This window comes from Geotrypetes seraphini, chromosome 1, assembly GCF_902459505.1.
Source record: "Geotrypetes seraphini chromosome 1, aGeoSer1.1, whole genome shotgun sequence".
Classification (NCBI taxonomy): Eukaryota; Metazoa; Chordata; class Amphibia; order Gymnophiona; family Dermophiidae; genus Geotrypetes; species Geotrypetes seraphini.
In genome coordinates this window covers 4346444-4371635 of record NC_047084.1, presented here as the reverse complement: position 1 = coordinate 4371635, position 25192 = coordinate 4346444, and the positions used below count along the sequence as shown (strand labels likewise).

The window sequence follows — 25192 nt, the reverse complement described above, 5'->3', positions numbered from 1 at the left end:
GACCAAGTGAGGACCCTGGTGATGCAGGATCGTTGAATCATGATCAGAGAACTCGCAGAGCCGAGCATCAGCGTTAGATCCGTTCATTCCATTTTGACTGCGGATTTGGGCTTCAGGAGAATTTCAGCGAAGTTCGTGCCAAAGCTGCTAACGATCGAGCAGAAGCAACTCTGTTTGGAAATCACACAAGACATGCTGGAGACTGTGAACAGTGATCCCAACTTCCTCATCAGCACAGTGATCACTGGTGATGAGTCCAGGGTGCGATGAGTCCAGGGTTTATGGGTATGACCCAAAAACCAAGTTGATGTCATCCCAATGGAAGCATTCAACATCCCCGAGGCCAAAAAAGCAAGGCAGGTCCGCAGCAATGACAAAGTCATGCTGACCATCATCTTTTACTCCAGTGGTGTGGTTCATCACAAGTACGCACCACATGGCACAACCATCAACAAGGGGTACTACCAAGAAGTTCTGCGTCGCCTTTGCAATGCTGTGAGACGCAAATGGCCACACCTGTGGGCAGCGGGCAATTGGCAGCTCCATCACGATAACACCCCTGCCCATTCTTCACATTTGATACGGAGTTTCCTGGCCAAACACAACACACCTGTGATTCCTCAGGCTCCCTTACTCTCCCGACATGGCTCCGTGTGACTTCTGGCTTTTCCACAAGCTGAAAATACCCTGAAAGAGACCAGATTTCAATCAAGAGAAGACAACATACAGAATGTGATGGAACAGTTGCGAGCAATCTCAAAAGAGGCGTTCCAGCGCTGCTTCCGACAGTGGCAGAACCGTTGGAAGAAGTGTGTGGCAGCCCAAGGGGACTACTTTGAAGGAGATTAGTATAAGATTGTTGTATCTAAATACGAGTATTTTTAATGAATAAAGGTCTGATACTTTTTGAACAGCCCTCATATGTTCAGAATGAGAAAGTCATCCAATTACATTTTAGAGTTATCAACATCCTACTTTGTAGTACTTTTTATTTTTCAAATATAAAATCATAGTTGCCACAACTGATTAGAGCCACTGGCGTTTTCCTGCCTATTTAAGTCATGATCCTGATTTCAAAAAATTTGTATCAGATCAATGGGAGGATTATGTGCTTCATAATTCTCAGCATCAGGATGACCCATTTCTGTTCTAGGAGACTGCCAAGTTTGTTTAATGGGGTCATATAGTGTATACTTGTGCTGGAGTTCAGAGGCTCAACAAAGCAATTATTACCTTGGAGCGAGCCTTGCGGGTGGCCAAGCGGCACATATGGCCTGCCCGTCGGTAGCTACATGGGAACATTATTTAACTTCTCAGACAGCACTCAATACACTGCTCCACTCACATAACCAAAAATTGTCCTCCTATCGTAAGTATCATTTTCAGCGCCATGGCAATAAGTCTGGAAGGTTGTTAACCAAAATAATTGATACCCATTCAGGCAAGAATGGGTATCAATTAGCCCTGCGCTCTCCTGGGAGTGCAGTGGTCTCCCAAACAGAAGATATAGCTCGTGTCTTGCATAATCACTTTGCTTCTCAGTATGGTGACCCCCATCTCCAGCTGATTTAGTGAATGACTACTTAGCTTCGTCAGGGATACCGCATCTGCAGGAGGCTGACATTGGTTATCCAAATAGGACCTTACAGACGGTTGAGTTGCAAAGGGCAATAAAGTCCACTAAAGTTGGCACTGATCCCAGCCTGGATGTGTTTTGGGGGGAGTTTTATCATTTGCTAGAGACTCAAATTTGTGGTCCATTGCTAGCATATTATGCCACAGCTGTTCAGAAGGGTGCCTTTCCGTGTTTTGCCAACGAAGCTTCGATAGCTCTGCTACTTAAACCTGGCAAACCAGCTGATCTCCCTGGTTCTTATAGACAATCTCATTGATCAATGTTGATCTTAAATTTCTCTCTTATATTCTGGCGGATAGACTTATTCCTTACATTCCTACTTTGATCCATGGGAGCTTTGTCCCGGGGAGGCAATCTGTACTAAATATGCGCAAGATTCTGTTGGCCCTCGCCCATTCTCAACACACAGAGGTTCTGGCTTTATTTGTGAGCCTTGATGCAGCCAAGGCATTTGATAATGTCTCTTGGTCCTTTTTATTTCATACGTTAGATTATTTGGTCATCTATGGGTTTTACAGTGCCGCCCTTTGCTCTCTTTATGCTAGTCCTATGGCCTCTCTCATGTTTAATGGGACCTTTTCTGCCTCTTTCCCAATCCGCCCCCTTTCTCCTTTGCTCTTTATTCTCACACTGGAATCTTTACTGTGTACTCTCCGGCAGTTTGATGAGGTTAGTGGGATACGAATAGCGGGTCAGGAACTCAAAACTTTGGCTTTCGCAGACTATTGCTCACTCTTATGAATCCGGTTTGCTCACTTACTGTAGCCCTGGACCTTATAGCTGAGTATGGATTTTATTCAAGTCTCACTATTAATTTAGACAAATCAGTTGCTTTGCTTTCTCATCCTTCCGTTCGCCAACAGTGGGTAGGCCCTTTCACCCTTACAGTGGGCCGCTTCTTCCTTTAAATATTTAGGTGTGATTATTCCATCTGATCTTTCCACCTTATATTCTCTTAATGTGGATCCGTTGTTACTTTCATTGTCCATCAAATTACGTTTGTGGCACGCCTATCCCCTTCTCTCTCATGGGCAGAGTTGGTCTTCTTAACATGATCGCGATTCCAACCTGGCTTTATGTTTTCCAAGTTCTTCCCCTGTATTTACTAAATCGAGATGATACCAAAATTATCCGTTTAATTCAACATTTTCTTTGGAAGGGCCGTCGTGCCCGGCTCTCATATTCCCGGGCGGTGAGACCCTATTACAAAGGGGGTTTAGGCTTGTTGAATCTTCGTTGCTTAACAATTGGATGTGGCATGTGACATATAAATGATTTTTTCCAAGGCACTACTGATTTTACTAACACACCTTTGGAACTTGTCTGTTTTCAGAGGGAATATTTCAGTGCCTATTTCTACTCTGTTTCTTCCACTCAGCTCTCTAATCTGATGCTTTGCGTTCTTTGTTTACCATTACATAGGGTCTGGCAGTGGGCATGTAAATTCCATGGTATTAGTGACAGTGAGTCCCCCTTTTTGCATATTCGCTTTAACAGTTGTTTTCCACCTGAAATGGAGGGCTCACGGTTTGCACGATGGGAGGCTATAGACTGCGAGGAAAATGATCTTGAGGACGAGTGCTTCCTCGACTTGGATACATGCTTCTTGGAAAGCTTCGAAGCACCGGGTCCTATAGAGCTCGCTACTGGAATGTGTTGGGACTCCTGAAGGGTTGGCTTCAATAGCTTACCTGAGGGAGACACTGAGGAGAGTGGCCCTTCCGGGGACGATTTTGCTGATTTCCCCATTGAGGGAGGTTTCAGTGAGGTCAAGGTTGAAGCTTTATTCCCATAGAAGACTTTGGCAGAGTCGAGATTGAGGTCGGAGTCGAGGTTTTTGGAAGATGATCCATGGCTCGGAAAATTTTTCCGATCTGAACTCAACAACGTTTAAGGGCTCGATTTTGAAGTGTACCACAATGAACGCATGATTCCAGACGATGGTCAGGTCCTATACACTGAACACAACACTTATGTGGGTCAGTGATAGAGATCGCATGTTGACACCGGCTACACTTGAACCTTGTAATTGGCTGGGACATGGAATGGAAACGGCCGCAGCTAAATCAAAGCCCGCAGGCTGAGGCCACGGAACAGGCCCCGCCATGACATGGCCAACAAATTTTTTTATTTAAATTACACATGTACACCGCAGCGACTGTGAAAATACGAAAGAAACACGAGACGTGGCGATGAGAAGACACATAAAGAACTAATTCTAGTGCAGAGCCTTGAAACAAGGGCTTCTCAGCCCCGTGGAAAACTTAGAACTGAGCAGACACTGAGGAGACATGCCCTACGTTGGACGGGAAGACACTCGCGCATGCGCGGTGCGGCAGTTGCAAACTTTCCAAAAGTTCTTTAAGCAAGTCTGCATCAGGGCTCCGTGGTTGACGTCACCCATATGTTGAGAATATGATACCTGCTTGTCCTGGGATAATTAATAAACTGCACAGAATAAGGGTGGAATTGGGCCGAAACATGTACATGTCGAGTCTGTGCTTTTGAGTTTGTGGTTTTGTTTCCCCTGTTTTGTTCTTCTTCTATAATTAATAAACTGCCCATGAAATTTAAAACAAGATGATTTCTCTTGTTAACCCATGAAGTTAAACATGTACACTGACTGAATATTGAACCTACAGTGTTTTGGTGTGATTCCTATAGCATTTTGGTAGCTTTTCTATGAACTGTTTCTATTCTGTCAGTGATGGGAAGCCTGAATGCAGGCAGACCCCCTTCAGATCCAGAGAAGTGAGAAATTCCCCAGGTTGAAAAGACGGAACCGGAGTGCCCTCATTTTGGACCTTTCAGATCCAAAATGAGCCAAAAAGATCTCTCCTTCTTGGGCATCACAAAGTAAATGGAGTGCCTGCCGGTACAAAACTTCTGAGGAGGCACAGGGACTACCGCTTTGAGATCCAGCAACCTTTGCAGCATCTGACGAAATGCCTGTTTCATCAAAGCTGCCTGACAAGGAGAAGAGAGAAAATGATCTGGCAAGGTACAGGAAAACTCTACAGCATAAACATCCCGAATCACCTCTAGGACCCACTGATCTTTTGTGATCTCAGTCTATCCCCAGTAAAATTCCTGCAAACGTACTCCCACCGGAACCGGGGGAAGAACCAGCAGCGAGTCATTGAGCCGGACAGGCGGAGGAGGAGCCACTGGCGGATTCATTTTAAGCTCTAATGGCTTCCTCTACTTCACTCGTTAACCATGATGACTGTTGTTTGGTCTTCCTTCCTCCCATTCTAATACATGGAATATATGTAGTCTGGGCTTCCAGGATGATATTTTTGAACAACATCCATGCCTGATGTACATTTTTGACCTGTGCAGCTGCTTCTCTAAGTGTCTTCTTTTACCATTTTCCTCATGTTATCATAATCTCATTTTTTTAAAGTTAAATGCTGAAATCTTAAAGTTTTACTATGAACTAGGAAAAGGAAACCAAAACAACAACATTAGCAAATATTTTCTCTAAGGTCACTGTTTAGCTTTCTAACTTGGGGGAGTGTGGGAAACCACTACCAGGAAATGAAATGTGTAAAATTATTTTGCATATTCCTATAACTTATTAGGTAAGAAAATATAGAAAATAAATATTTTTTCTATCAATCATAATTTGGGCCTTGCACTCCTGTTTATCTGGGCAATTGACATTGCAGGAACTTCCTTGAACTGCCTATCAGTGCACAGTTACCTACTCCAAGAATGTCCTCCTGAAACCTCTTACAATTATATGTTTGTTTGATGTGCAAGTACTGGACTAATTCAACGAGCTGTGCAATCATCACTTTCTGAAAATAAGGACCAATGTGTGAGTTTTGAAATGAACAGTCTTCCTGAGTTTTATACAGTTTCAGTGTATACTGTTCAGAAAGAAACCAATTATCTGTGTGAAGCACCTTGCAATTCCAGAGTCATCCGTACCTTTGTGGAGAGGGTCTCTGCTTCTGAGTTTCTACCTGCATCATTTAAACCAGTCACAGCCTGGCACAGAGACCAGTTCTCTAGAGCCTGGGTATAGCTCATTGGAAGATGGACCTTTTCTTTACCTGGAAATTTGAAAAGGCATTTTTAATCTAGAGAAGCACAATCTCAAAATCATGTGAAAAAAGCCTTTCCAGCACTTTTGGAGAACAGGAATACTGATTTAAGCCTGAAGTTCCATTAAGTACTCTTAGTCAGTAAACAATAACAATTTTGATATGAAAATTAAGACCAATTTGGTTTGGTTTGGTTTGGGGTCCATTAATAGAATATTGTGATGAGTAAATATCATTTTTCCCTTATTGGTACAATTGTAAAATGAGGGAGGGGGAGGGAGGGATTTCTGATCTGATTAAATGTTTAGATTAATAGAAAGATTATATAATATATTATATGATATATGAAATAGTAGGGATGGGAGGATGGGTTTAAATATTATAATTTAAGTTGTATATGAAAGCTAATCAAGTGATATTGTATAAGTTCAAATTATATTTTCTGATACACTTGTTGTAAGATGTAAAATGAATAAAGAATTTTAAAAAAGACCAATTTGGTACAGTTTTTATTGGAACATGATTTCTATTTTAATCATTTGTTTTGAAAATGCCTATAATATCTAGAGAACTATGCATAGTAGTAAGTAAAACAGTGACAAAAGAAGCTAATGGTAACAGCAGATGAAAGAGCAGCATAGTAAAAGAAAAGATGGAACCCGGACATCCAATTAAGGGTGATAGTTGCTATCAGGTATAAATAAATTAATGCATAATTTTTTCCCCTTAAAGTGGATTTAAATGGCAAAAATCACACCATTATTTTACTGCAATGCAAATTATTTTAATGGACCACACACGTTACATAATAATGAGATGTAAGTATGCCTGGAATAAACTACCTGGGTCTGTCCATCAAGCCCCTTTCCATGTTCAAAAATACAAGGCTGAAACCCCACCTTTAGGAGACAGCCTTAAACTCATAACCCTACTCCCCTCTACTCACTACTCCAACCAGCAATTTAACCATCCCCTCCACCTGTAACCCCTACCCTGACATCCTATTTCTCTATCTTGATTGCTTAGATTGTAAGCTCATTCGAGTAGGGACTGTCTCCTTTGTGACTGTACAGAGCTGCGTACCTCTGGTAGCACTCTAGAAATAATTAACAGTAGTAGGTAGCTAACTCATAGCCGGTTAATATTCAAAATTTAACTGGCCATGGGTTATGGCATAAAGACAGGACTGCCTTTTATGAGGTCCTATATATGCGGTTAACATGGCTAGTAAATAAAGCTCTGAATATTAATCGGTTATGTATCAGCCAGCTCCACAAAACTGGATAGTCAGTGCCAAAGCCTGGACATGGCCCAACACTGAATATCCAGGAATAATGCCAACAGTTGTCATATAAAGGCAAAAGACAACATGGCCCCTAATGGTAGTACTGTGACACTATCAACTGGGGTCATGGGCACCATTTTGAACCTGGCACCAACAGAGACCTAGGCAACTGCGTACTGCTCTTGTCCTGCAACCCCCTATACCAACAATTCCTTCAAGTAGGCTCAGGAGATGCCAAAAACACTTCATGCCTGATATGCAAAAGATTTATGCTCCTAGAAGTTATGCTCATAAATTAGCCTCTGAAAATTTACTAGGGCTGAGAGAATAATTTTATATTCAAAATTTTGCTAAACTCCTAAATTTAGTCACAAAGTGGGTGGCAATAGGGCAGATTTATGGTGGGAAAAATAGGAGAGTTAGGTGGCTAACACTGATATTCAGCAGTAGGCTTGTAAATTAGAATTGTAAATCCAAACAAATGAACAGCATGCCTAAAGTTATAACTATTAAGCTCCTAAATTAAGATGAATTTTCAGCTGAAAACTTAGGCTAAGTATGGGTGACATACATCCACAGTTCTAAAATAGATAAGAAATGGATATTCAGGTGCTTGCGACATCCAGAATGAACATCCATTTTATAAATGGGAACACCCAAATTATGAATGGGACAAAACAAGGAGCATGAACAACTGTGTGGCAGCATAGGTACATGACCACTTAAATTACTATCTGTATAATCATTTCTGAAATTTACTTTGCTGTGATCTTAGGGCTACTTTTACAAAGCTGCGTTAGGGCTTTAATGCGCAGAATAGCACGCGCTAAATCTTAACGCCAGCAATGAGCTGGCATTAGTTTTAGCTGCGTAATGCGGGTTTATCATGCGCTAAAAACACTAGCGCACCTTAGTAAAAGGAGCCCTTAGTGTTGTATGAAATCAGCATTTTCATTCTCCTGATATAGCCCAACTAAGAGGTAAAACTCTGTCGGGAGCGATTTGGAAGTTACAGTAGTTGGAGAAGACAGCTATGAAGATGTTAATTTTCTTTGGTTCTGTCTTTCTGTCACAAATTTTCAGTTTAACAGCCTCTTCTCCATGGAATTCCCTTTCCCAACATATTTGCTTGAAAAGTTCCTATAATAAATTTAAGTCTGGACTGAAGGAACTCCTTTTAGTGATGCAATCAGCTAATTAGCTCCCCTCTGGACCACTGGTCCTTCCCCTCCCCCCCAAATCCAAGTAAGCACATTAGAAGGTACAGTATCTGGGTTTGTCTCACAAAACCTCTCTCCTACTCTTTCCTATCTACCAACGTATTTCTCTTCTGTACTTAACTTGTCCCCTTCTGTATTATTTGAATTACTAGTCTTTAAGCTCGTTACATTAACGGGTGCTAGAAAATGTGTGTGTGTCTGTATTTATTTCTTTCTCTCTCTCTCCTTAGCCTATTTCTGTATTTCTTTCTTTCTGTCTTTCTTTTTCCTCGGCTGTCTACCACCACCCCTTGCCTGCTCCCCCTGTCCATTCTCCCTTCCTTTTTCTTCCCCTGTGTCCACCACCACCCCTTCACTGCTCCCCTTATCCAGCAGCAGCCCTTCTCCTTTTGTTTTAACTCCCCCCTGTCCAGCAGCACCTCTTTCCTGCTCCCCTTGTTCAGCAGTAGGCCTCCCTTCCTTTTTCTGCCCATACTGTCCATCAGCACCTCTTTTCTACTCCCCCTGTCCAGCAGTAGGCCTCCCTTCCTTTTTTTGCCCCCCCCCGGTCCATCAGCACCTCTTCCCCTATCCAGCAGTACCTCTTTTCTGTCCCCCCTGTCCAGCAGTAGGCCTCCCTTCCTTTTCCTGCCCCCCTGTCCAGCAGCACCTCTTTTCTACTCCCCCTGTCCAGTAGTAGGCCTCCCTTCCTTTTTTTCCTCCCCCCCCCCCGTCCATCAGCACCTCTTCCCATGTCCAGCAGCAACCCTTACCTCCACCAACATCTGCCTGAAGTCCTCCACCGACATCCGCCTGAAGCCGCCGCAGACTGCAGGCACCGACAGCCTCTGCGGCCTGCTCTGACTCCCTCCTCGCCGTCGCTTGCCGTTCCCTCCCCCCCCCCCGGGGGAAGCTTCGTGCGTTTTGGCAGCCTCCTGTCTGCGGGCCGCCCGCCCGCCCGTGGTCCCCGGCCCGTTCGAGAGAGGAGCCACAGCGGGCGGGTGAGCAGGTAAGAGGGAGGAGGGTGAGAAGAAGATGCTGGCAGGTGCGCCTGTGCCCTCCCCCTTCAAATCAGCGGCAGCAGTGAGGCGGCACTCTGGCAGTGAGTGACGGCGAGGGGGGAGTTTCTCCATGTTCTGGCCTGCCTCCATATTTGAAAATCGAATTTGGCACGGAGGCACACCTCACGGCGCCAGGAATCAAGATGTTTCAACAGTGCATGCGTGCTCTAGGGTTTTATTATTATAAACTACTCTGAAAGATTTCTAAATGGATGGTGTATCAAGTCTCCAATATAACTGAAACTTGAAAACAGGGCACAAATTTAGGAATTTCAGGGTTTTTTTTTTACTATTGGCCCTTCAGAAGTAATGGTGTCTTTGGGAAGGGCGAAAGCAAAATATCCACCCACAAATCTCATTATTTCATTACTGCAGTAGCCACTGACCTATAGTACTGAGATACCACAGGTCAGTGACTCCCACAGTAAATATGCTATGATAAAATGCCATATTTCATCATAGTTTGGCAATTACTCCCCAAAGTTTGGATGGAAAGAGGGTCAAAAAGGAGAGAAGACAAAGTTTCAAGTTTTATTTAAAATTTGATGTACACGCATTGTCATGAGTTCCAAGGAGATCAAGCAAAGTTATCCAGCATGAAATGGAAGCGAGGCACTGGGCTGTAGACTGACTAGACTTCTAAGCTAGGAGCAGAAAGAAAAACAGAGGAAGAACAATCTCTAATAAGTGGTCAGACTTGTCTAGTTGACAGCTGTGAACTATCCTTAGCAAAAGTTCTACAGGCAGTAGCAACCAGACAGACTGGATGAGTCAAATGGTCTTTATCTGACATCTTCTATTGTAATTAAATATAGTTGCCAAATGATCTATGAAGGAAACAGTGGATTAATTAAAAAGCAGTAAATTAATTAAAAAATTCACTTTCATCGGTAAACATGTTCATTAACATTTTATCCTATGAAATGTAAAAGGACTAAAAACAATTCTCATAAATGTGTTGTTTTTCATCAATTATGTTCCATTTTTATCATATAATATTTATTGTAGTATAAGTGCGGCCCATCTCTCCTTTCTAATGCAGGAAAAAAGTTGGCCCTGCAAGATTTTGCAATGTTTCTCCAAAATGATATCAGATTCTGTTTTTGAGATGCTTACATACTGATCACTACACAGCACTTACTTGATAAAGCCAGGATGCTTGCATGCTGTGTTTGGAAGAGGAATTGTGATCTGTGGTCAATGGCCAAACACTGTCATTCTATAGCTTCACGGTGGGATAACAGAAGTAGGTAGGTAGAACCACAAATGGACTTTCATTAAACTTGGCACTATATCACACCCCTTCCCACCCTCCCCGTTACAGACTGTCATTTTTAAGTTGAAAGCGCGGAGAAGATGAGAAAATAAAACACACCAACCAGTTCAAAATACTCTTGGGTCTAACATGTTGCAAGTTTGCAGAAGTGGGGTAAGCAGGATTTTAATTTTTGTCATGATTTTACAGCATTGTGGTTCCTCTTCGATATATCTTGCATTCAAAATTGCTTAAGGTGCTAGTATTTTTGTTCCCACTATGCCCCTATGAAGCAACACTCTTGTTTTCCAGAAATTCCAACATTTTGATAGAAGGGATATGTTGAGATAGCAGGGATATGTTGAGATTTCTTATGCACACCAACCCCAGCCGAGCATCTATCATGTCATAAGAACATAAGCAATGCCTCTGCTGGGTCAGACCTGAGGTCCATCTTGCCCAGCAGTCCGCTCACGTGGCGGCCCAACAGGTCCAGGACCTGAGCAGTAATCCTCTATTTATACCCTTCTATTCCCTTTTCCAGCAGGAAAATGTCCAATCCTCTCTTAAATCCCAGTACTGTATTCTGCCCTATAACGTCCTCTGGAAGCGCATTCCAAGTGTCCACCACACGTTGGGTAAAGAAGAACTTCCTGGCATTTGTATTGAATCTGTCCCCTTTCAACTTTTCCGAATGGCCTCTTGTTCTTTTATTTTTTGAAAGTTTGAAGAATCTGTCCCTCTCTACTCTCTCTATGCCCCTCATGATCTTATAAGTCTCTATCATATCCCCTCTAAGTCTCCTCTTCTCCAGGGAAAATAGACCCAGTTTCTCCAATCTCTCAGCGTATGAAAGGTTTTCCATCCCTTTTATCAGGCGTGTCGCTCTTCTCTGAACTCTCTCGAGTAAAGCCATATCCTTCTTAAGGTATGGCGACCAAAACTGGACACAGTATTCCAGGTGTGGGCGCACCATCGCCCGATACAGCGGCAGGATAACTTCTTTCGTCCTGGCTGTAATACCCTTCTTGATTATACCTAGCATTCTATTCGTTCTCTTAGCGGCCGCTGCACACTGTGCAGTCGGCTTCATTGACCTGTCCACCATTACCCCCAAGTCCCTCTCTTGGGTACTCTCATTCAATAATATCCCTCCCATCGTATAGTTGTACCTCGGGTTTCTGCTTCCCACATGCAATACTTTACATTTCTCAATGTTGAACTTCATTTGCCATTTTGTCGCCCATTCTCCTAGTTTGTTCAAGTCCCTTTGCAATTCCTCACAGTCCTCTTTAGTCCAAGCTTCCCTAAATAGTTTGGTGTCATCTGCAAATTTTATTATCTCACACTTCGTCCCTGTTTCTAGATCATTTATGAATATATTAAATAACAGAGGCTCGAGCACCGAGCCCTGCAGAACACCACTCGTGACCCTCCTCCAGTCAGAGTAGTGTTCCTTCAACCCTACCCTTTGTTTCCTACCTGCCAACCAGTTTCTGATCCATCTATATACGTCTCCGTTCACCCCATGGTTCTTCAGTTTCCGGAGTAATCGTTCATGGGGCACCTTATCAAAGGCTTTTTGGAAATCAAGGTATATGATGTCTATGGGGTCACCTCTGACCATCTGTTTGTTAATTCCTTCAAAGAAGTGTAGTAAGTTGGTTAGGCACGATCTCCCCCTGCAGAAACCATGTTGGCTGGTTATCAGAAGTTTGTTTCTTTCCAAGTGATCATCGATGTTTTCTTTTATCAGTGCTTCCGCCATTTTTCCGGGAACCGAGGTCAGACTCACCGGTCTGTAGTTTCCCGGGTCACCTCTTGATCCCTTTTTAAAGATGGGCGTGATGTTGGCCGTCTTCCAATCCTCGGGGTCACGCCTGTTTTCAGGGATAGATTGCATATTTGCTGCAGTAGTTCTGCTATCTCCTCCTTTAGTTCCTTCAGAACCCTTGGATGGATTCCGTCCGGACCTGGAGATTTGTCTATTTTTAGTTTATCTATCTGCCTGCGCACATCTTCAAGGCTCACTTCCATGAATGTTAATTTTTCTGCTTGATTTCCATTGAAAAATTGCTCAGGTTCCGGTATGTTGGTTGTGTCTTCGTTTGTAAATACAGACGAAAAGAACATGTTCAGTCTTTCCGCGACTTCTTTCTCCTCCTTCACTACTCCCTTCCTGACTCCATCATTCAGCGGTCCCACCTCCTCCCTAGCTGGCTGTTTCCCTTTAACATATCTGAAGAACGGTTTGAAATTACGAGTCTCCCTGGCTAACTTCTCTTCATACTCTCTTTTGGCTTTTCGAACCACACGGTGACATTCTTTTTGATACTTCCTGTGCTCTATCCAGTTTCCTTCAGTTTTGTCCTTTTTCCATCTCCTTAATGAATTTTTCTTATTACTTATCGCTTCCTTCACTATTTTAGTCATCCATATCGGGTCCTTTATTCGACTCTTTTTGCTCCCCTTTCTGAATCTGGGGATGTACAGATTTTGCGCCTCGCTCACCGTGTCCTTGTCAATGCACAATTCAGCTTTTTTGTTGTATTTTTGATCAAAGGCAAGGGGACCAGAAAGATATTTGCCAGATGATGTGATTGGGGAATAAGTTTACAACTTTAATGACAGCTACCTGATGTTAACCCATCTAAGCCTTATAATATTCCCAAAGCAGGCTCAATAAGATGAAAAAAAAAGTGATTATTCTCTTTGATAAAAGCAGTCAAGCATAAGGGTGTATGGCTACTTACTCGTTTCTGAAACTGCAGTGACAAATGCCATTTCAAGACCTGTCCTCTTGGGGATATTATTCCTTAGGTAAGAAACTGTGTTTTCAGTGTGACAGGCTGCCAGCAATCCTGCCCAAACAGCAGGATCATCTGTAGTAGACAGAACATATGCAAATATAAATCAGTACATCAAATATATATCAGCAACATCTTATTTTCTTGTAAAATGTGGCCATACTAGCCATGCTCTCTTTGTGCTTCACAAGTAGAGTGACCTGATGGCTCAGATATTAAATGCTGTGCACAACCATGTGTGGGACCCTGGTTCAATTCCCAGGAACTTACTTTTTCCCTATGTGTCAAGCTGAGGGTGCTGAAAAGGCAGCATTCACAGTACTACAGGGATGTGGGGGTGGGGAAAATGTTGTAGTCATTGCATGGAAGTTATGTCTGGATGGCTGCAGTCAGGATCCATGATTATAAGATTCTAAAGGGAGTTAGGCTAAGTGTCTTCTGGACCAGGATGGTCACAGCAAGGACCTGAGTATGTTTTGAGGGATTTAGAATCTAAAATATAGAAAAATATCTTTAGGTATTGCAAATAACTGAAGACTCATGGGGCTAGATCCCAAGCCTGATTTCAATTAAGCTGGAAAGAAAAAATGAAAATAATGGGAGAAAACTGCCAGATTTTTTTTAAAACTGTCCCTCAGTCACATTCCAATCTACCTGCTGAGAAGCACATTAGACTCAAGTAGTATATCTGATTTTTAACTCTTCCTGGAGACATATGGCAACAGCTTAAAGAAGCCCTGTACAATATACGGCCCCCGGGCCACATGCGGCCCAAAATGGCTCTCACTGCAGCCTGGCTCTCACTCCGCTCTCCTGCTCTTCTCTCCTAGTCTCACCTTTAAAAGCGCCGCGGCTGCTGCTTTTGAGGACCAACAAGCTAATTACGGCAGCCTGCAGAGCAAACCTAGCAGGTGTCTGTCAGTCTCTGAACACGTTCTCTCTGCCGCGGTCCTACCCCTGATGTCAGAGGAGGGATGGGACCGCGGCAGAGGGAACGTGGTTCGGAGGCCAATGGCAGCCTGCTAGGTTTGCTCTGCATGCTGCCGTAATTAGCTTAGCGGCGGACCACGGAAGACGACAGCAGCAGAGGTAAAGCCCCGGTGGGACGCTGGATCTGTACATTGGGGGGGGGGGGAAGAGAGAGAGGCATAAAAGTGAGGAGGGGCAGGCGGTGAGAGAGAGACAGAAAAGGGCCTTGAGGAGGGGCAGGAAAATAGACTTGAAGACAGGGAAACACAGGGCAGATGCTGGATTAGAGAAGGTAGAGAGGGGAAACACCCCGAACTGAAGAGAAAGATGCCAGGCCCTGGGGAGGGGGAAGACAAAGAGAGTGAGAGAGACAGAAAGACCTGGATCAAAGGTGGGAGGACTCAAAATGTTAGCAGAAGGAAGATAGAGAGTGGGAGAAACCTGAAACAAAGGGGAGGCAGAAAAGGGGGGCAGATGTTGGACTTGGGGGTGTATATAGGGAAGACAGAGAGACTGCAGAGAGGTGGAAAGATTCTAGACTAGGGAAGGAGGAAGGAAGGAAAAAGAGAGAAGCAGAGAAAGACCTGGAAGAAAGGAGAACAAATGCTGAGGAGGTGGGGGTGTAAGCAGAAGACTGACCAAAGGGGAAAGACAGGATGCAGATGCTGGACTATGGGAGGTACAGACAGAGTGGGAGAGACCGTGAGGAAGAACAGAGAGATAGATGGAAGATCATAACAGAAGAGGGAGACCTGGAACAAAGGTGGTGGTAGGTACAAAGGAGAACTGACACTGGATCTGGGGAGGGTAAGCAGAGGGAAAAGGGATAGAGACTTGGACTCAAAGGGGCTGGGGCTGGATTGTGAAAGAAACGTTGGATGCACAGTCAGAAGGAATTCCAACCAGAAACTAATTAAATCACCAGACAATAAAGGTAGGAAAAATGATTTTATTTTCAATTTAGTGCTCGAAATGTGTCAGTTTTGAGAATTTATATCTGCTGTGTGTATTGTGTGTATATGAAAATGAAAGGAAAAAATTGCATTACAATTAGTAAAGGGGGCAAGATCTGGAACACAGCTTGGGTGGGTTTAGAGCAGAGCTTGAGAGGTCTGTGGTTGGGGGTACTTAGCTTGAAGTAGTTGAGAAACACTGCTGTAGGCAATCAGCCACTACCAGTGCTTCTCTTCTCCTGCCCTCTTCCCTGCTGGCACCCTCTAGTGGCGTCTCAGGGCCCGTCTGGAAGGCCTCTATGCATGTGCGGATGTCAACTTGATGATGCGCATGATGTCCTCACGACAACGTCTGCGCACTACCTGCGGCCCTTGCTACATTTTCTGACTTCGTTTCGGTCCTGGATCATTTTTTGAGTTGTGCAGGCCTGGCTTAAAGATTGATGCACATATCTTAAATCCTGAGCAGTGGCTTGAACAAAGAGCTTTCTAGCTAGTTATAACAAGCAGATAAGAAAATGGTTAGAAATATATATGGAAATGGGCAAAAAGAGGATCTCTGGCATTTTCTTTTTTTTTTTTTTTTAATATTTTATTTATAAACTAGTCTTTAAGCCCGTTACATTAACGGGTGCTAGAATACTGTTCACCCTCTATGTTGCCCCTTCCTTTCACTGCCCTCTCTTCTCTTTCTATCTCTCTTTTTCTCTCCCATATGGCCTCTCTCCATCTCCTCCTTCCTTTTGCCTTTGTCTGGCATACCTTCCTCCTTCCCTCCAAGCCATTCTCTCCCCCTCTGCTCCCTTTCCTCATTTAACTACTTCATTGGGCAGCAGCAGCATTCACAATTCATTGCTGTTGCTGGCTTCAGGTCTTTCTCTCTGGCCGGTCCTGTCTTCATGAAAACAGGAAGTAGGCAGGACCGGCCAGAGAGGAAGGCCTGAAGCCAGCAACAGCAGCGAATTGTAAACGCTGCTGCTGCCTGAAGCACCCGAGGCAGACGCTTCTCTCCCCTCCCAGCTCAACCCCCGCTAACTCTGCGACCCTCCTAGCAAGACTTTAATATCAAACCTCCCTCCAGCGTTGGCAGTCGCTGCACGTTAAACAGGCTTTCTTCTGCCGTTGAGGCTCTCTGTTGCGTCATTGATGACGTAATCAGTGACGCAGCAAAGGGACTCAACTGCAGGAGAAAGCCCGAAGCAGCCTGTTTAACGTGCAGCGAGTGCGAATGCTGGAGGGATGTTTGTACCGGTGCAGAAGCGATATGTCTCTCCCCCTCCAGTACCTGTGCAGCACTTTGCTGCGGCGCATCCTCCCATGGGGGGGGGTTGCACAGTGGGAGCGGGTGAGAGCGGCGATCTCCAGTTGGGGAGGTGAGGGGGGTGAGAGCGGCGATCTCCAGTTGGGGGGGGGTTTGCACAGTGGGAGCTGGTGTGAGCGGCGATCTCCAGTTGGGGGGGGGGGGTTTGTACAGCGGCTTAGAACTTAAAAAATAACTTCGGCCACAACATTACCTTGGGGTCTGCTGAACTTAAAAATTAATTCTTTGTGAACATTAGTTTGGGTTCCGCGAGTGTGTAGAACCCTGGTGTCCGATCGGGTCCTGTTTGGTCTGCCACTGCCTGGAGGAATTGAAGAGCGTGTAGGGCGGAAGCGGGAGGCGGGGCCTCAGCACCGGCCGGGCGGCTCGAGGCCGGTACCGGACATGGGGCCCCCAGGAGCTCGAGGCCGGTGGCGGGCATGGCTGGCGTGGCATGGTGGAGGAGGAACAGAGTGCGGTGACGTAAAACCCGCGCATGCGCAATTGTGTTTCCGCGATGGGATCAGGGAACACGATTTTTTTAGTGCGCATGCGCGTCCTACCATTTTATTATATTAGATTTTTCATTCTTACAATAATTTAATTTTACATAAACTTCAATTAATACATGAAAAATTGTGATTACAAGTAATTCATCTTATCACATAAAATATAACCCTCCCCTTTCTTCATTTCTTAAATCCATATAATATACATTCCCACCCTTCCCCAATCTAATATATCCATTACTAATGTGCTATGAAACCTGATCATTGGAATATCGAGTCAATGGTTCCCAAATTTTCTTAAAATTATGAATATTTCCCTGTTGTAATGCTATTGTTTTTTCCATTTTGTATATATGACTGAATTCCACCAAAATGTAAAATTTAATTTGGTGTAGTCCTTCCAATTTTGAGTTATTTGTTGCATGGCGACCCCTGTCAATATTAATAATAGTTTGTTATTGTTTGCTGAAATCGGACTCTGAGTTCTCATTGCTGTACCAAATAGTATAGTATCATATGAGAGTCCTACATGATTTTCTAGTAATTCATTAATTTGGGGCCAAATTAGTTTCCAAAATGCATTTATACAGGGACAAAAAAAAATTAAGTGATCTAATGTCCCGACTTCTACTCTGCAATGGCAGCATCTATTAGATCTAGTACTATCTAGCGTAGGGGTCCATAAAGTTCTATGTAACAAAAACAACCAAGTTTGACTCATAGATGCTGACTTTGTAGATCTTAATCTCCAGGACCAAAATCGTGGCCATTGAGATTCAGAAATTGTCTGACCAATCTTAATACTCCAAATATCCCTAAGTCCAGTTTTCTTTTTTTTGTTTAAAAATCCATTTAACAATTTATACCATTTTGCGGCTTGGTGACCCAAAAAATCCGCCTGGAAACATAGAACCTGCAGACTATATTGAGTATTAAGAGCTTTCCATTCAGGGAACCCTGCCTGAATAGCTTGCTTCAATTGCAACCATTTAAAATATTGTGTTTTATTTAATCCAAATTTATGTTGCAATTGTGAAAAACTAAGCATTGCTCCTTCTGAAATAACATCATTCAATGTTCGTATACCTGCAATTAGCCATTGTTTCCAGACGATTTTGTATCCGCCAATCTTGATCCTGGAGTTTACCCAAATTGATTGATTTAATGATTTAGCAATTGGTTCTGGTGATAGATTACTAACATATCTTAACGTCTTCCAAGTATCCAATAAAATTCTGTTATCCTTATATCTTCTTGGCATGTTTATACTAATTAGATGTTCTGGATGTAGTGGGAACAGGAGCCGCCATTCTAGATATAGCCAATCTGGTACATTCTCCATGAGATCTGGGAGGATCCAATACATACCCTGTCTTAGAATATAGGCTTGATGGTACCTATAAAAATTTGGAAAATTTACCCCTCCCTCCACAATTGGTCTTTGTAAAGATACTAAAGCAATTCTGGGTCTTTTCCCAAACCAAACAAATTTTGTAAGAATATTGTTTAACTTTTTATAAAATGACCCCTGAAAAAATATTGGTATCATACTCATTTGATAACAAACCACAGGCAATAGCATCATTTTAATTGTTTGGACTCTTCCCCACCAAGAAAGATGTAAAGGATTCCGTTGCTCACACATTTCTGTTATTTTTTTTAATAAAAGTTTTTCATTTTCTTTTACTGTATCTTCAATTGTATTTTTGATAATAATACCTAAATATTTTAATCCTTCTTTCCAAATAAATGAATATGAATCAAATAATCCTTTGGTACAGTGAACATTAATTGGAAGAATTTTCGATTTACTCCAATTAATTTTATATCCAGAAAATTTCCCAAATTTCTCTAGAAGATTAAGTAAACTTGGAACAGTATTCCCCGGTTCTCTTAAATATAATAATATATCATCTGCATATGCAGAAAGTTTAAATTCCCAGTAAGAAAATGGGATTCCCTTTATCTCCTTAGTTTGATTAATTGCAATTAATAAGGGTTCTAAAAACAATATCAAAAAGTAAGGGGGACAAAGGACATCCTTGTCTAACTCCCCTACGCAAGTTAAATCTATCTGATAAATTGTTATTAATATATAATCTTGCACCAGGAGAGCTATACAATGTCTGAATCATTTTAATAAAACCGGGGCCTATTCCAAACCATTCCAGAGCTTGATACATATAACTCCATTCCACTCTATCAAATGCTTTTTCTGCATCTAAAGATAGCATAAAAGCTGGATCATTCATATTTTTCACTAAATTTAAAGAGTGGAATGCTAATCTAGTATTGTTTGATGAGTGTCTTTTAGCAATAAATCCTTTTTGGTGTACATCAATAATAAAAGGAAGAGCTTTTGCCAATCTTATTGCTAATAGTTTAGCAATCAACTTACCATCTACATTTAATAAAGAGATAGGCCTGTAGTTTGAAACCAAGGTAGGATCCTTGTTTGGTTTTGGTAAGACAATAATTACCGAATCAGCCATAGTACCTGATATATTCCCATTATTTATTTGATATTGATACAAATTTAATAAATATGGTAAGATGATATTTTGAAATGTTTTATAGAATTCAACAGTATATCCATCACCACCCGGAGCGGATCCAACTCTAAGAGACTTCAATGCTGATTCTTTTTCTTTTAAAGATATAGGATCTTCTAAACTTCGTTTTATATGATCCGGAACATTTGGTCCAATAAATGAGTTTAAGAAATTTAATCCCTCTTGTTCTTTATTTTCATAAGATTCAGAAGAATATAAATCTTTATAAAAATCAAGAAATTGTATTAAAATATCTTTGGTGTTAGTGTGTGTGTTGCCTTGTGTATCTTTAATTGCAATAATCTTAGATTTCCTTTTTTTTGCTTTAAGAAAATTAGCTAATAATCTTCCAGCTTTGTTTGAATTACCATAGTACTGAACTTGCTTATAGAAGATATCTTTCCTCACAAATTGAGAAGAAATCTCATTATATTTCGCTTTTATTTTTAATAAACTTTGTAATGTATTATGTTCCCAGTTCTTAATTAATTTATTTTCTAATACTTTAATTTGGTTTTCCAGATCAACAAATTGTTTTTTAAGTTGTTTTTTGATAAATGCTGAATATGAAATAATATTTCCTCTTATTGTTGCTTTAAATGCGTCCCACAAAATCTTAGCATTAATATTGTCCGAATTATTTATTTGAAAAAATTCATTCATCTTTAATTTAAAATCTTCCAGAAAGTTCGAGTCCGCAAGTAAAGCATTATCAAATCTCCAAATTGGATCGAAATGTACTATATCATTATTCTTAAAGTCAATCCACACACCAGCATGGTCTGAAATTATAATGGGATCAATAACTGCATTCATCACTCGCTGCGCTATATTATTAGACACGAATATATAATCAATTCGTGAGAAAGATTTATGGACCTGAGAACAAAAAGAGAATTCCTGATCATTAAAATGAAGAATACGCCATATATCAACTAAATTACAAGATTGAACCAAATTATCTAAACCTAACGATTTCATAATTCTACTTGGTCTCTTATCCAAAATTGGATCCATTACAGCATTGAAATCCCCTGCTACGATTAAATTAGAAGTAGCTAGTGGTAACAGTAATTGTTGAACTTGTTTGAAAAACTCCATTTGATTCGAATTAGGAGCATATAAATTTAATAAATCCAGGGTTGTATTTCCCAGAACCATTTTGATATGCACCCATCTTCCTAAAGGATCATAGTTTATTAATTTGAAATCAGCATTGCACATCCTATTTATCAGGACAGCAACCCCAGCTTTTTTCCCCATTGCAGGTGCAAAGAAGCATTTAGAAATCCAACCCCCAGATAACTTTTTAGATTCAATATCAGAAAGGTGCGACTCTTGAATAAAATATATGTCCGCATTTTGCTTTTTAAGGAACGTTAGTACTTTCTTTCTCTTAATAGGATGATTTAAACCATTGACGTTAATAGAATAAATTTTTATATCCATCTATTTTATAATTAAATTTTGGCAAATATTTCTGAAATAAAAAAGATGACCAGACCTCAGCACATTAAGTAAATATAATTCATTTATCCAATTCCCCCATCCCTTTCCCCCCCCTAAAATAAGATTATAAAAGAAAAATTCAAATTTTACATTTATTCCATTTTCAATCCTCATCAATATATTATTACTGTGAACCCCCCTCCCTCTCTCTATGCTCCCTCCCCTCCCCCCCAGATCATTGTCTGATCTGGAACACACATTGGTATAGCAGACCCTAAACCCCCTCCCCCAGACAACTAATATCCCTCCATATTGAATTAATATCTCTCAGAAATTCAGCTATTCTTTTTTCCCCCACATATTTAATATTTCATTATTTCTATCTATACATATTCAATCATTCAATTAATAATTATCATTAATATTAATATTTCATTGTAGCAAATAATATAAAATTATCTATAATGAATTCAAATATAACTATTCAAATAAATTTTCATTCATATAAGTTATTCATATAAATAATAGTATCTTAAAAATCTTTATCTCCTTAGTAATTATCTCTTCTTTAAAAAACCCAATTCCCAGACTTAACCCTTTATTTAATAATTTTTGTATTTCATATCAATTAGTATCTAGGTAAAATATATCATCATATTAAGAATCATACTTAATTAATTCATATAAATTATAAATATATCTTCCTTTCAAAGTAATATATATCCTATCTTAATATTTTGTTAACATTTTCAATTTTAACTATAATTCCATGTATATTAAATATTCATTGTTAATTTAAATATATTCATTCATAGCGTTAATATATTACTAATATTAGCATCTAACCAATTTATTTATAACATTCTCATTTAAAAATCAATCATAATATATTCAATATAAATAAATATTTGAATAAAATATATATTTTCATATTTATTAATAAAAGTCTAAAATTATTTCCTATTTTATTAATAATCCCTTTTGAAATATGTAATATCCTATATTTATTTCCTCATATTAATCAATTATTGTTATTCAGGATGGTTAGTAATTAGTAGTAGGTAAATATATATATTATATTTATAATATCTCTCATATCTCTGGCATTTTCATTGCAGTAGAAGATCAAAATATGCATATATTTTGACCTTGTTACTTCTTAGTCACAAATATTCATTATTTTTAAATACACCTAATATTGGAAAGACTGTTCTTGCAAAATTATGTGCCCCTTGGTGAGGCAAAAAAAGCAAATCTTCCAATAAAAATGGTTTCTTGCTGTACTGACTCAAGGCTGGGAAGGTTTGGTGGAAAAGTGGTCTTTGTGACATAATTTTATATTGTAAACTCAAAGACCAATTTTATCCCCCCCCCCCTCTTTTACAAAGCCACGTTAGGCTTTTTTATTGCCGACCATGGCAGTATTAGCTCCGACCCTCATAGGAATTCTATGAATGTTTAACCTAATACCACTGGGGCTGGCGATAAAAAAAAGCCTAACGCGGCTTCATAAAGGTGGGGGTTAACTTTTCTTTAATTCTGCTAGATAGCTTAAAATAACAAATTACTTACTACGGAAGAAAAACCGGAGGAAATTCATCTTTAATTCAAGCATTAGATAAAACCTTTTTCAGAGATGTTTGAACTAACTGGTACTCAGATTTTATGTATTTATTGAGAACCATTGTTTTTGTCTTTTTATTACTATTATTATACAGCTTCATTTTGGTGAGATTTTACTTAATGTATTTGAAATTGATGATTATAACAACTTTAAGGGCCCGTTTTGCAAAGCCACATGGCAACAGCCCCGAAGCCCATAGAGATTTAAAGGGCTTCGGGGCTGTTGCCGTGCGGCTTTGTAAAACAGGCCCTAAGTGTTGACAGGCATGGCAGAAAGGTATATTCAAATGTAAACAGCAACACAGACTGGAAAGTCAAATATAGGATAGTTTTGACCCTACCTGCAGGAGTTAAAATTAAATTTCCAAGAGGAAATCCTCTGTGGGAGTTTTCCTTTGAAAAGCAGTTCTGGAGGAAGGAAGTTATATCAACATCCATGAAGGCAGCAAGGAACTGAAGCTCCATACGGGCTAGGTGAATAAAGCAGCAACCCCTCCCACCCCCAATTTTGCCTAAATTGTGGCTTAATTTGATATAAGAAACTGGCAAAAGTGATGGCTACATGGGAAAAATTAGAAATGTTTAAACACACACCAGCAGTGAAAGACAGCAACGGTGTAGGGACAGGCAAGATTGTGGTACTGAGCTCCAATTCTGAGGAAGAGCCGAGGACAATCAGAAGGACAACTTATAAAAGTGGATGGGACAGCTTAAACAGGGGCTGCAATCAATGAAACAGGACATTAAGAAGGTGTTAGATGAAATAAAAAATGAATGATCTGGGCAGGAGAAAAGAATTGGAGATGAAGTTGGCTAAATGTGAGGACACAACTGGGAACCAGAGAACTCAGCAGAAGACACTGTGCAAGGAAAATGAAGGATCTTGAAAACTGGTCCCGACATTGCAAGTTGCATATACAGTGGTAGTGGAAGGGGGGGGGGAGAGAGAGTTGGATTCTAAACCCCAAACAGATTCTAAAGGACTGACTAAATCTACTGTCACATTAGGAGTTATAAGAACATAAGAATTCTCATACCATTACTGGGACAGATCAAAGGTCCATCAAGCCCAGTATTGTTTCTTAATCAATCTAGGTACTACTAGTAGGATGTGATTGTCTGGCTAGGAGGGAGGGGAAGAACTCTGAAGCAGCAGCCTACAATAATTGCGTGTTGGTGGTTAAGGATGTCAGGAAAGACCTCCTTGAGCTCTGGTAATTCTGTTCCTGTTCCATTCAAAGTAGATAAAGTTCAAAGGGTCCTTCAAGTACGGAGAAAGAACGAAACCAGAGACATTATGGTCTGTCTTCATGACTTTACAGAGAGGTAGGAAATTATGAGCATGGCACAACATTCCAAGTCTGTTGATTGGAAAGGCCGTCATACAGAGATTTTCCAGGACATGTTACCCCTTACACTAAAGAGGAAAAGAGACCTAAAAGAAGTTACTAGAATCCTGATTTGATTTATAATGAATTAATCGACACCCAGTGAAATGCCCTAGAGCAGTAGTTCCCAACCCTGTCCTGGAGGACCACCAGCCAGTTGAGTTTTTGGGATAGCCCTAATAAATATGCATAAGAAAGATTTGCATATAATGGAGGTGACAGGCATGCAAATCTGCCCCATGCATATTCATTATCCTCAAAACCTGACTGGTTGGTGGTCCTCCAGGACAGGGTTGGGAACCACTGTCCTAGTGGATAACAGTCAATCCTCCTGCTCCTTCAAATGCCCAGTCCTCACACCCACCCAGACTGGACCAACCTCTCCCTTTTGCCTTCCTACTTGTTAAGTTTCTCTGTAGCTCCTCTTGGTGCCACAGCAAGAGCAGCATTTCCATGGTATGGCACATTTATATGAAGGGAATATGGATGTAGTAGGGTGTGAATGTGTGCTGGCGAACATATGTGCACTCCACCACCCAGTGACAGACACCATCCTCCTCTAGGCAGGATATATGTATAAATAAATATAAAACACTACTCACCTGGAAAGAGATGGGCTGCCTTCTGGATGGTCTTCAGTGTACAGCTGTGCTCATCTTCTGCTGAAGAACTCCCTGCTGCTAACTGGTTCACGGCAGTGTACAACAGGGATGTCTAAAGATACAAACACAATACTATAAGTTCTTACAAAGAATCAGCAGCCAAAACAAAAGGAAGAATAAACAATAAATATTAGCATTTTGCTCAAGATTCCTGGATTTTTTTTTCCAAAAGGCCCCTCCCACTTACCTTTGCTTGGTTAGCATGAAGACTATGAGCGATGTTGCCTGCTACAGTTCCACCCTGGAAGGTAGAATATGATTCTGGTTATTTTGCAAAAGTTCTACATTACCATCTATTCTACAACATCATTCCTAGACAAAGCCTTCTCGGATTATATAGGAAATGCCAACGGGGACTCAAAAGGGAGTGAGCAACAGAATTTATGTTAAAGAAGCATTATTACTGCTAGCAGCCTAACACCTTCTAGTACCTGCAATAGTGCTTGACTGGCCAAACATAAATTTCATGCAGGACCACAGCAGCATATGTAA

The 25192-nt window shown here is 41.0% G+C and overlaps 1 protein-coding gene across 3 annotated transcripts in view; it reads right to left on the bottom strand.

The window, feature by feature from the left end:
• TTC37 (tetratricopeptide repeat domain 37) overlaps positions 1-25192 on the bottom strand; it is a 238848-nt gene that overhangs the window by 16702 nt on the left and 196954 nt on the right. For all 3 annotated transcript variants that reach the window (XM_033917115.1, XM_033917275.1, XM_033917201.1), the window contains exons 33-36: positions 24888-24941; positions 24641-24752; positions 13242-13370; positions 5573-5697 (exon numbers count right to left, since the gene is read on the bottom strand). In XM_033917115.1, the coding sequence (XP_033773006.1) occupies positions 5573-5697; positions 13242-13370; positions 24641-24752; positions 24888-24941 (420 nt within the window). The remainder of the gene's footprint in view (positions 1-5572; positions 5698-13241; positions 13371-24640; positions 24753-24887; positions 24942-25192) is intronic.